The sequence below is a fragment of the Geotrypetes seraphini genome, chromosome 2 (assembly GCF_902459505.1).
Source record: "Geotrypetes seraphini chromosome 2, aGeoSer1.1, whole genome shotgun sequence".
NCBI classification, from domain to species: domain Eukaryota; kingdom Metazoa; phylum Chordata; class Amphibia; order Gymnophiona; family Dermophiidae; genus Geotrypetes; species Geotrypetes seraphini.
The window spans coordinates 378,113,997-378,127,114 of NC_047085.1; the positions used below are offsets into that span (position 1 = coordinate 378,113,997).

Sequence of the window (13,118 nt, forward strand, 5' to 3'; positions counted from 1 at the left end):
AAGCTTCTGGAGCTTCGATCTACAGCCTCCAGTCCTATCCATTCTTTGGTGGCATCAGCTGCTTCCTTCTCCGAGGCAAAGTCTCCTCGATCTTCGAGATTTGCTTCCAGGCACCGTTCTCACCGACGTTTGAGGCCTTCATCGAGGCATACTTCCAGGCATAGTTCTTCTAAAGAAAGTCCCTGTTCAACTAAGCCTCGCTCTACTCCTACTTCGACTAGACTGCCGACTCTTCGCTCGAGGTCTCCACTTCCGAACCTCGAGGATGCAGCGGTTTCGATTGCTTCGTCCAAGTCTCCATATTCTTTTGATGCCTTTTTTCCTGCCGAAGCTTCTTCGACCCAGGCTGCCTCGACGTCCTCGAGTCCTTCTCGAGGCATAGCATTAGCGGATCAGCTATCTTTCTCATCTTTTCTTCATCAGATGGCTGTTGACTTGGATCTTCAATTAGATGCTGGTTCCAAATACTCTAGGGAGTATCTCAAAGTCATGCATCTCCCTCAACCTCCGGCAGAGTCACTTAAGCTTCCTCTTCACAAGCTTTTGTCTCAGACTTTTGGTCGATGCCCTTATACCATACAGGCTGTTCCAGGCAAATTGGACTCTAGGTATAAAACTGTACATTGCAAAGGGTTTGACAACTCACAGTTATCTCATCAGTCCCTGCTAGTCAAGTCCTCCTTGAAGAGATCCCATCCTTCCAAGGTTTATGCCACCATTCCTCCTGGAAGGGAAGGGAAAACTATGGACAAATTCGGACGTCGCATCTATCAAAATGCCATGATGTCCTCTAAAGTCCTCAATTATAATTTTCATTTTATTACTTATTTTGAGTTCCTCATTTCTCTATTACCAAAATTCTTGACTTATTTGGATACTCAAAAGCACTTTGAATTTCAAGCAGTCCTTGCTTCTTTATCACAACTCCGATTACATCTCCTCCAGTCATCTTATGCCTTCGAGTTGTCTGCCCGGGCAGCTGCGTCGTTTTGCCTGGCTTTGTACCATTGACATGGACCCTAATCTTCAGGATCGCTTAGCTAATATTCCTTGTGCAGGCAATGACCTCTTTGATGAATCTATCGAGGCAGCCACCAAGAAATTGTCTGAACATGAAAAATCCTTTGCTTCTAGTCAGACCTAAGCCAAAGCCAGCTCCTGCCAAACCTACACGCCCTGCTCCTATCTATCAACGGCGTTTTGCTCCGAGGACGGCTCCTTACATTTGCCCTCTTAAAAAACAGCAGCCTCGGAAGCAACAAAAACCTCAACCTTCTGCTGCAGCCTAAGGCTACTCAGCCTTTTTGACTGTTTAAAACAGAGCATAACCTCCACCGTTCTGACTCTGCCTTCTTTTACCACCGATGGATGTCAATTACATCTGACCTCTGGGTGCTGACCATCATCAGGGAAGGATACTCTCTTCATTTTACTCAGGTTCCATCAGAGCTTCCTCCAAGAGAGTATCCGTCCAATCCTTCCCAGACTGCCCTTCTTCTTCAGGAAGCTCAAGCTCTGCTTCGTCTCCATGCCATCGAACCAGTTCCTCTGGACCAGCAGAACAGGGTTTTTTATTCCCGCTACTTCCTTGTTCCGAAGAAGACGGTTGATCTGCGGCCCATTCTGGATCTCAGGGCTCTCAACAAATTTTTGGTCAAAGAAAAATTTTGAATGTCCCTGGCATCTCTTTATCCCCTTCTCGAGCAGAACGACTGGTTATGCTCTCTAGATCTCAAGGAGGCCTATACTCACATTCCCATTCATCCGGCCTCCCGTCAATACCTCAGATTTCGGGTGGGGAATCTGCATTGTCAATACAGAGTGCTGCCCTTCGGCCTGGCTTCCTCTCCCAGAGTGTTCACCAAGTTCTTGGTTGTGGTAGCAGTTTCTCTAAGGAGCCATGGTCTTCAGGTATTTCCCTATCTCGACAACTGGCTCATCAAAGATTCAACATCTCAGGGGGTTATTGTAGTGACCCAACGGACTACCTGGTTCCTACAAAGTTTGGGATTCGAAATCAACTTTCCCAAATCCCATCTTCAGCCCTCACAGACTCTACAATTCATCGGAGCTGTTCTGGATACTATCCAACTCGGAGCATTCCTTCCGCAACAACGTCTGGAAGCTCTCTTCAACTCTGTCATACAGTGTCTTCCCGCTCTTCCATCTCAGCGAGACACATGATGGTACTTCTGGGTCAAATAGCCTCCACAGTACACGTGACTCCTTTTGCCAGACTTCACCTCAGAATTCCTCAGTGGACCCTGGCATCTCAATGGACGCAGGTTTGCGACCCTCTTTCTCGACCAGTACGGATTGTCGGTGTCATATCAATCTATTGGAACTCAGAGCGATCCTCAAGGCTCTCAACGCTTTCCAACATCTTCACGATCAGGTAGTCCTCATTCGGACGGACAACCAAGTCGCCATGTATTATATCAACAAACAGGGAGGGACATTATCTGCCTCCCTTTGTCAAGAAGCTCTGAAGGTTTGGGACTGGGCAATCCACCACAACACCTTCCTCAAAGCTGTCTATATCCAAGGGGAAAACAATTGCTTGGCGGACAACATGAGTCATCTTCTGCAACCTCACGAATGGACACTCCATTCCTCGCCTCTTCATCACATTTTTTCACAGTGGGGAACACCTCAGATAGACCTCTTTGCAGCTCCCCACAACTACAAACTTCCTCAGTTCTGCTCCAGGATATATATCGCCTCGAGGCAGATGCTTTTCTTCTGGAATGGACAAATCTCTTCCTGTATGCATTTCCTCCATTCCCTCTCATTCTCAAGACTCTTGTCAAGTTAAAGAACGACCATGCCACCATGATTCTGATTGCTCCTCGGTGGCCGAGACAACCTTGTACTCCCTTCTACTTCAGCTCAGCAGCAGAGAGCCCTACCTTCTACCAGTTTTTCCATCTCTGCTTACACAGAGTCAGGGATCTCTGCTTCATCCCAACCTGCAGTCTCTACACCTGACAACTTGGTACCTGACAACATGACTCCTCTGCAGTTTTCGCAACCTGTCAGACATTTTAGAGGCTTCTAGGAAACCTACCACTAGACAATGCTATCACCAAAAATGTACTAGATTTTCTACGTAGTGTTTTTCTCATGATAAGGAGCCCCAACATTTCTCCTTATGTTCTGTTTTGGATTACCTTTTGCACTTATCGACTTCTGGCCTCAAGTCTACATCGATTTGAGTCCATCTCAGTGCAATTGCTGCATTCCATCAGCCTATCGAAGGGAAACCTTTCTCTGCTCATCCGGTGGTTTCCAGATTCATGAAAGGACTTTTCATTGTCAAACCTCCTCTCAAACCGCCTCCTGTGGTTTGGGACCTCAATGTTGTCCTTGCTGAACTGATGAAGCCTCCATTTGAACCAATTGACAATGCTCATCTGAAATATCTCATTTGGAAAGTGGTGTTCCTCATTGCCCTCACTTCTGCTCGACGAGTCAGTGAGCTGCAAGCTTTAGTCACTGATCCACCTTTCACGGTGTTTCATCATGACAAGGTGGTCCTTCGTACTCATCCAAAACTCCTCTTCTTGTAAACTGTGCCGAGCTCTACTTCCGTGGGGATGATGCGGTATATAAACTTAAAGTTTAGTTTAGTTTAGTTCCTAAAGTGGTATCAGAATTTCATCTCAATCAATCTGTTCTTCTAGTGTTCTTTCCGAAGCCTCATTCTCATCCTGGAGAAGTAGCTCTTCATACTCTGGACTGTAAACGTGCTTTGGCCTTCTATTTGGAACGCACCAAACCACACAGAACTGCTCCTCAACTTTTTGTCTCCTTTGATCCAAACAAGTTGAGGCATCCTATCTCTAAGCGTCTCCAATTGGATGGCTGCTTGTATCTCATTCTGCTATGCCCAGGCTGGATTGCCCCTCCACAGTAAAGTCACTGCCCATAAAGTCAGAGCAATGGCAGCTTCCGTAGCTTTCTTCAGATCTACTCCCATTAAGGAAATTTGCAAAGCTGCTACTTGGTCCTCGGTTCATACTTTCACTTCTCACTATTGTCTGGATACTTTCTCCAGACGAGATGGACAGTTTGGCCAAACAGTATTACAAAATTTATTCTCTTAAATTGCCAACACTCCCACCATCCCATTTTGGTTAGCTTGGAGGTCACCCATATGTGAGAATAGGCTGCCTGCTTGTCCTGGGATAAAGCACAGTTACTTACCGTAACAGGTGTTATCCAGGGACAGCAGGCAGCTATTCTCACAACCCACCCACCTCCCCTGGTTGGCTTCTCTGCTAGCTATCTGAACTGAGGAGACGCACCCTACACTAGGCGGGAAGGCACTCGCGCATGCGCGGTGCGGTCCATTCGAAAGTTCTAGGCTTCCACATCCGGGCTCCGTCGATGACATCACCCATATGTGAGAATAGCTGCCTGCTGTCCTTGGATAACACCTGTTACGGTAAGTAACTGTGCTATCTAGCTATAAACACATCAAATATCCCAAGAAACCTTTTTTAGTGTACATAGACTATCATAGGATCCCCTAATGGCAGACAGTAACATTCAAGTTTAACAATAGAGGAGCACAGATCGAAATATAGCAGGAAGTGTACTCTGAATTATAATAAAGCTGTAATTTGTTGGCTTTACCAAACGTATACATTACAGTTCTTTTTTTGTAACTTTATTTCTATTGTATAATTGACCTATTTACTGTGTAAACCATTTTTTAATGACTGTAGTTAACAATAATTATATAAACATAAAATGGAATGGAGGAATAGTCTAATGGTTAATGGAGTGGGCTTGGGAGCTGGGTTCAGTTTCCATTGCAACCTCATGGTCAGTGCGGTGGGTGAGAACCTGGAGAACTGGGTTTGATTCCCACTGCAGCTCCTTGGGATCCTGGGCAAGTCACTTAACTCTCCTTTGCCTCAGGTCAGAACTTAGATTGTGAACCCACTAGGGACAGAAAAAATAACTGCATATAGTATATGTAAACCATTTTTATTGTACTCAGGCAGTATAGCAAAGTCCATTACTCTAAAATTCAAATGGTCTATAAAAACAAAGTAAAAAATATTATGGCCCTGATTCTCCAAAAGTGCGTCCCGATTTTAGGCAGCTGTAGACGTCCTACAGCTGTCTAATCAGCCAATCGGGATGCACATTTTTTTAAAAAAAATGCTCCCCAGGCAGGCCGCCCGGGAGAGGCGTCCTATACTAAACGCCAATTCTGTAACCGGCGTCTTTAGAGAATCGGGTTAAATTAGACGTGGCCGCTATACTTATGGCAGCAAGGGATCTCCCTGCTGTAATATGTATAGCGGCCGCGGTTGTTGCGGCCGCCTGTCCCATCACCGACAGGAGAATGCCTAACTCCTCCTGTCGGAACCCCGAGCCACCTCCCCCCCAAACTCGTAATCGCCGACAGGAGGATGCCCAACTCCTCCTGTCGGAACCCCAGACCCCCCCCCCCCCCCAAACTTGTAATCGCCGACAGGAGGATGCCCAACTCCTCCTGTCGGAACCCCGGAACCCCCTCCCCCCCCAAACTCGTAATCGCCGACAGGAGGATGCCCAACTCCTCCTGTCGGAACCCCGGAACCCCCTCCCCCCAAGCTCGTAATCGCCGACAGGAGGATGCCCTACTCCTCCTGCCGGAAAGCCCAACGACCCCCCGCCCCAACTAATCTCCCTCCCCCAACTAACCTTTCAATGTTGGTCAGCTGGACGGGTCTTGCTGCCGACCAGCCGACGGGTCTGCCTTGTGGAAATGAGACAGCACGCCCCTTCCCGGCCCATCCCCGCTAAATCTAAGGCCTGATTGGCCCAGGCTGTAGAAGCCTGGACCAATCAGGCCTTAGGCATAGTGGGTCCGCCCATCCCCTCTAATCCTAAGGCCTGATTGGCCAAGGTGCCTAGCCTGGGCCAATCAGGCCTTAGATTTAGCAGGGAAGGGGCATGCCGTCTCATTTCCACGAGGCAGACCCGTCGGCTGGACGGCAGCAAGACCCGTCCAGCTGACCAACATTGAAAGGTTAGTTGGGGGAGGGAGATTAGTTGGGGCGGGGGGTCGTTGGGCTTTCCGGCAGGAGGAGTTGGGCATCCTCCTGTCGGCGAATACGAGTTTGGGGGGGAGGGGGTTCCGGGGTTCCGACAGGAGGAGTTGGGCATCCTCCTGTCGGCGATTACGAGTTTGGGGGGGAGGGGGTTCCGGGGTTCCGACAGGCGGAGTTGGGCATCCTCCTGTCGGCGATTACGAGTTTAGGGGGTGAGGGGGTTCCGGGGTTCCGACAGGAGGAGTTGGGCATCCTCCTGTCGGCGATTACGAGTTTAGGGGGTGAGGGGGTTCCGGGGTTCCGACAGGAGGAGTTGGGCATCCTCCTGTCGGCGATTACGAGTTTGGGGGGGGAGGGGGTTCCGGGGTTCCGACAGGAGGAGTTGGGCATCCTCCTGTCGGCGATTACGAGTTTGGGGGGGGAGGGGGTTCGGGGTTCCGACAGGAGGAGTTAGGCATCCTCCTGTCGGTGATGGGACAGGCGGCCGCGGCCGCTATACTTTATTGCAGCAGGGAGATCCCTTGCCGCGATCAGTATAGCGGCCGCGTCTACTTACAATGTAGACCAGCATTTTGCTGGCCTACATTTTAAGCGTTTCTTCCTCTACTAGGGAGACGCGTAGGGCCGCCTAAGTTCGCCTAAGGCCTGTAGGCGAGCTTAGGCATCTTACGGGTCTCCCTAGGCTCCCGGAGGCGCCTTCAGGCCTGCCTGGGGAGCATTTTTTTTTTTTAAAACGTGCATCCCGATTGGCTGATTAGACAGCTGTAGGACGTCTACAGCTGCCTAAAATCGGGACGCACTTTTGGAGAATCAGGGCCTATGTGTTTTCTGAGCATTGGTCACCCCTTCAAACTTGTGCCTTAGTCTCCTTTAAGTTGGTTGTGGTCCCTCTAGTTTTTCATAGTTAGCCTATGTCTGTAAGATAAAGTGCAAAATCTGTAATTCACTTCTCTTGCTGTATGAGAGTTGTTTGAAAAGTTTGGTAAATTACCATTAGATGGCGCCACAGTCCATTAAGTGGCATCACTGTTAGTTTCATTTTTCATACCATTTGTGACAAAGCTTCAGCTAGATGCGATGTATAGTTAATGTTTAACAGCCATTTGAATCGACCAAGTTTGAATTTATCACAGTAATGGAAAAAAAAACCAAGTTCTGTGCAGTGATAAATTTGAAGAAGTGGATGGCTATGCAGATCAAAGCCATGTTGGATGAAGTTCATGGGAACTCTGCACCAGTGTTGAAGACTATTTCTGGAAAAATAAGTTTAAACATGGCTATACATGCACCAAAGATGAAGTGCGCTCTTGATGCCCAGTTGAGATCACCACAAAGGACATGATTGAAAAAATCCATCATGTTGTTATGAAAGACCGCCAAGTGAAAGTGTGCAAAATTGCTGAGTGTAGGCAACCTCAGAAGTAGTCTGTCAATATGGGCACCCCCTCGGTGGATCTCTGTGCCACTCCATTCAATCACAAAGTCCTTCAGTACTGTTCCAGGCTCAGGTCATATGACAGACTAGTGCTGAATGCCTTTCTCCTGCACTGAGGGACAGCTATCCTTTATGCATATTTTCTGATCCTTATCAAAGGAAAAACTTTGCAAACGCGGACTCACAAGAACTGATCGCAGCCATTCAGACAACAGCATGGGCCCAAGTGGGAGCACAGAAAGTTTTGCTCCTGACCGCCGTGCTCTTCTGACCTCTGTGCCGCTGGCTGGGAAATAACAAGAGGAAACAGCTAGCGAGCGAAGGAAGGGATTTTAAAAAGTACCAGATGTGGAGGGATGTTTAAAATACCGTACAATAAAAGCTGTCTAGGGAGGGATCTTAAAAGGTACCAGGGTGGGGGATATGATTAATAAAGGTGCTTGGGGATATGAGGGGATGATTTAGGGTACATGGGGGGTATGGGGCCAGCCTGCCATTCACTAGGCAATTAGGCCTGCCTGCCACTAGGCCTGCGTGCCCTGTCCCAGCCTACCACTAGACCACCAGAGGAGGGGTAGGGTACAGAGCCTGGCAGGGAGGGGGGGACAGGGTGCAGAGCCTGATAAGGAGTATGGGGTTGGGGACAGAGCCTGGCAGGGAGAATTTGGTTCAGAATGTTTTTTTTCTTGTTTTCCTCTTCTACATCTAGGGTGTGTCTTATGGTCAGGTGTGTCTTATGGAGCGAAAAATACGGTAATAGGAAAATGCCAATCCAAATAAGTAAAATAAATAAGTTTTTAGCTTGGCTCTAAACGTAATATAAGTAAGTTCACCACGAAGTTCATTAGGAAGTGAGTTCTACAAGAAAAGTACTGATGCAAAAAAAAAAAAATGCAGAATTTTGAGTTGACTTAAGTTTAACTAGGTGAATTGATGGCACTGTCAATCTATTTAAATTTGATGACCTTAGTGATTGTGAAGATTTATATGGGACGAGAAGTTTTGCAAGATAGTCAGGTTGCCCACTATTTAATACTTTAAAGACCAAGGTCAATGCCTTAAACATCAGCCTGAATTTTATTGGTAGCCAGTGATATTCCTTAAATAATGGAGTCACATGATCGTATCTACGAGGTTTGCAGCCCCATCACCCTCACCATGCAAATAGAGAATCTCCAAGGTTTATTCCCCCTTCTCCCTATGGTATTTGACAGTGCCACCCCTTGGGATAAGTCTACTTCCCTCATGGATCTATCCCAACATTCACTCTGCCATCACCCTAAGTTAAAGGGGTAGTTTGGATATCTTCTTTCAGGTTCGTTCCATATTTTGGACTTCTGAAATTGCTGGGTAGGTGCATTCTATGCCTTCAGGTTTGGACTGGTTGTCCTCAACATCCATGAGGGTTTCTACCTCCTTCCATGACACCCCCTGTACAGGACCTGCTACCCCACCTCCCTGAGAAGGCACAGCATACTGCATTCAAACCCATGGAGGCTAATCTTCCCTAGAGCTCCTATACCTGGCAAGGGCCTCTAGGGTACACCCTGGGAAAGGAGCCTGGTCCTCTTCCCTCCTTGCTTATCACAATATGTATGTATGTATGTACAGGGCCAACTCAAAGGTATTAGGTACCTTGTTGAACATTCAGCCTTGGGCTCTCTATTGCCCTCTAAATATCTGTATCTCTCATGTTCTGTGATTTTAATAATTAAACTCAACAGTCATGATCATCCCAACACAATCACCCTGCCTCAACACCCTCCTGGAAAATGCATAATTTAAAACATAAGAACATAAGAATTGCCATTCTGGGACAGACCGAAGGTCCATCAAGCCCAGTATCCTGTTTCCAACAGTGGTCAACCCAGGTCCCAAGTACCTAGCTAGATCCCAAGTAGTAAAACAGATTTTATGCTGCTTATCCTAGGATTTCCCCAAGTCATCTCAATAATGGCTTATGGAGTTCTCTTTTAAGAAATTATCCAAACGTTTTATAAACCCTGCTAAGCTAACTGATTTCACACATTCTCCAACATCAAATTCCAGAGTTTAAATCCACGTTGTGTGAAGAAATATTTTCTCCGGCAAGCTATCAAGCGTATCAGAAACTTTGTGCATTAAAACATGTTATAGTCAATTAAAGATATCATCGTGTTTCTTAAAATTCTGCATGATACAGTCAGTGGGAAATTATATTTGTGTTTATTTTGAAGGGGACTATTATAATCACCAGTTTGTTTTAAAGAAGCAAAACTTTTTGAAAATTTTGTTGTCCAGTGTTACCTTTATGTATTGTTAATAAGATTATAATGTGTGTATATGAAGAATGATTGGAAGAAATGACATTACAATTAGTACTATTATTATGAGGAGGGTCTGGGGCGAAGCTTGGGTAGGGCAGGGGTGTGGTCTAGGGTTAAGCTTTTGCACCCTCCCCAACAAAAAAAGTGTTTTGCAATCTGTGACTAAATACTTTGTTCTGAACAATGCTTTTTTGAGTGACTTTCGGCCTTCCCCAGTTTCTAGTTTAAAAGCCGCTCTATCTCCTGTTTAAATGTTGATGCCAGCAGCCTGGTTCCACCCTGGTTAAGGTGGAGCCCTTCTTTGCGGAATAGGCTCCCCCTTCCCCATTATGTCGCCCAGTTCCTAACAAATCTAAAACCCTCCTCCCTGCATTATCGCCTCATCCATGCATTGGGACTCTGGAACTCTGTCCCTTAAGTCCTGCGCGTGGAACACGAAGCACTTTTGAAAATGCTACCCTGGAGGTTCTGGATTTTAACTTCCTACCTAAGAGCATGAAATATTTTATCTTCTTTAAAAAAAAAAAATCTTATATACTGTACTACCTGCAAGCTAAAAAGCTATTTTTTTCCTATAATGTACATTTAATACTAGGTTATGATGGATGGCAGCAGAAAGGAAGACACTAAGAAAATTAGATATTGCACTACATTGTAGAGTGCCGAGAGCAACTGGCATTCCTGTTAGGCAAGAAAGCTTCTTTGCTGGATTACAATTCTGCATGACATTACCCCCTCTGAGTTAGTGTACGACTGCACTCCATTTATCCCATGGCAACAGAACAACTTCCCCCTAGTTAAACGGCAGCACACCGGACTTCCTTTTATTTTGTATTTACTCTTTACTTTCAGTGTGAAAAGTTACAAATAATTTAAAGAAAGAAAAACTAAGCATAGCTGAAACCCTTTAACATTGGAGCTGTCAGTCCCAGAAACAGAACTCCAGCGTTGGGGGTGATCGGATTACAGCTGTTGCCATGACAGCTGCCAAATGCTAAGAGGAAGAAGGTCAGGGAGAGTAGAAGGGCTTTGCCTCGCAGTGAAAGACTGCACGACCGGGCTGCTGCAAGCTCTTTCCTGTAGAAAGTGCTGGTCTGCCTTCAAAGTTGGCACAAATCGTCATCACTCAGAATAAAAACCTCGAGGTATGCAGATGTACTAAGCATTTAAGTCATAAGGAGTCAAAGTATCTTCTAAGATTTCCTTCTTACGTTGCTTTTAGGTGCGTCCAATTATTTATTTATTTTTGATCGGTTGCTTTAAGTTAGTGGTTTGAAGTTACATCAAAAGTATGTCAAAGTTAAATTTACAAGTTCAATAGTAGAGGGGGATTATTTTACTATTACATATTCTATAAGATATTTGATTATATGGTAGGAAAGGGTGGGAAGGGGGGTGATAAGAGTTTATGTTTTGTACCAATGATGATTATTAAGTGATGTATTTATTGTTAATTTGTTTGAACATATGTCACACTTATTGTAAGTTTGAAAATGAATAAAGAATTAAAAAAAAAAAAGTATGTCAAAGTTTATTCCTTTTACTTTATGTTGCAGCTTAGTTTAACCTACAAGAGTTGGGGATGGTGATGGAAGGAGGGCTTGGTGGGATGTTATTAAATTGCGATTGTAACTGTAGTGAATTGTATAGCACGCATTAAAACTATTTTTGTGACTCAACTGGATCTTTGTAGTTAATGCTTAGAATCGAATTCATGTAAATAATTGAAAAAATGATAGCGGTGAGATTGGGATCCTTTTGAAAGGTACAACCTGCTATGGTACCTGTAGTAGCTGCATGCAGATTGAGTTGTGCCCATAAATGTGAATAAACATTGTTCATTGAAAGCTTCTATACTGCTACTAAAGACTGTGTAGTCGATTCAGAGCGGTTTACATTAGCTTCAATTACAGTGTTGTGATACATGAGCTTCAGTAATGGTGTTACTGTACCTGAGGTACAAATGATGTGTTTCTATCATGATGTTACAATACCCGAGTTTCAGTAATAGTGTTATAATAAAATACAAGTGGTGCCTCACACAACGAACTTAATCCGTTCCAGGAGCAAGTTTGTTATGTGAAACGTTCGTTGTGTGAAACGCGTTTTCCCATAAGAATACATGTAAAACAAAATAATTCGTTCTGCAGCCCTGTTTTCCCATAAGAATACATGTAAAACAAAATAATTCGTTCTGCAGCCCTACATTTCCCTCCCTCCACCTCACCTTATATGCAGAGTTTGCCAGCTTTCTTTTTCACCCAGCCGCACGCTTTCAAAAAGCTGTGCACGCGCAGCTGCTGAAGTTGATCAATGTTCTCCTCTCCTGCAACTTCCGGTTTCCGGTTGCGTCAGAGGAAAAGATTGAACAACAGAGCATGCGCGCATGTGCTGCTCTTTGAAAGTGTGTGGCTGGCCGAAAAAGAAAGCCGGAAAACTCGGCATCTAAGGTAAGGTGGAGGGAGATGATGGAACACTGCATTCAGACAGGAGGGTGCTGCTGTTCCCGGCTCACATTAGGAAGCCGCGAGAGTAGTTCCGCCCCCCCCCCCGGGCCCCTTGGGCGACTTCGTTGTGTGAAACGAAGTTCGTTATAGGGAGCAAGACAAAAAGTTCGTTATGCGCAGCGTTCGCTGTACGAGGCGTCCGTTATGCGAGGCACCACTGTACACGAGATTCAGTAATGGTGTTACTATGCGTGAGCTATGATTTAAGGGCTTTTACAATGGTGTTATGATACAAGAGTGTGTACAGTATTTACACATTATCTTCACCCTATATGTGTGTCTTTTAGATTACTATATGTACCCTATATCTTCATTTATCTTACATATTTATTCCAAATACAATGTATTTTAGATTAGTATGTTTACCCTGTATCTACATTTATCCTAATACATTCTATGCCTATCCTATGATTTTGTTGGTTAAACTCATTTAATTTAAATCCCATTCATCTGATAGCACCTTGTTTGGTCTGGCTGGTGCCCAATGGAAGAGACTGGGAGAGCAGAGGAAGGTGGGGATGACAACTCCCCACCAGTGGCTACACAAAAAGAAGTTGGAGCAATAGATGGAAATCTAGCTGGAACAGCACCCAAATCTGAGATTGAGCAGCCACTTTCTCCACCACTTATCACAATACACAAAGGTGGAAACCCAGCTGGAACAGCACCAGAATTTGAGATTGAGCAGCCACTTGCCCCACCACTTATCACAATACACAAAGGTAGGAATTAGATTTACTGATGCATTTATATGTCTGGGATGTGCTTTAGATGATTTACTCCTTCATTTTATTACTTTATTCTATCATTAGTTTGACTA

The 13,118-nt window shown here is 45.3% G+C and overlaps 1 protein-coding gene across 1 annotated transcript in view; it reads left to right on the plus strand.

Annotated features, from left to right (window-relative positions):
* The first annotated feature begins 10,849 nt into the window (after positions 1 to 10,849).
* LOC117353985 (dynein heavy chain 5, axonemal-like) overlaps positions 10,850 to 13,118 on the plus strand; it is a 629,516-nt gene continuing 627,247 nt past the window's right edge. Inside the window, exons 1-2 of the mRNA XM_033930650.1 lie at positions 10,850 to 10,936; positions 12,756 to 13,020. Of these exons, the coding sequence (XP_033786541.1) occupies positions 12,783 to 13,020 (238 nt within the window). The 5' untranslated portion in view covers positions 10,850 to 10,936; positions 12,756 to 12,782. The remainder of the gene's footprint in view (positions 10,937 to 12,755; positions 13,021 to 13,118) is intronic.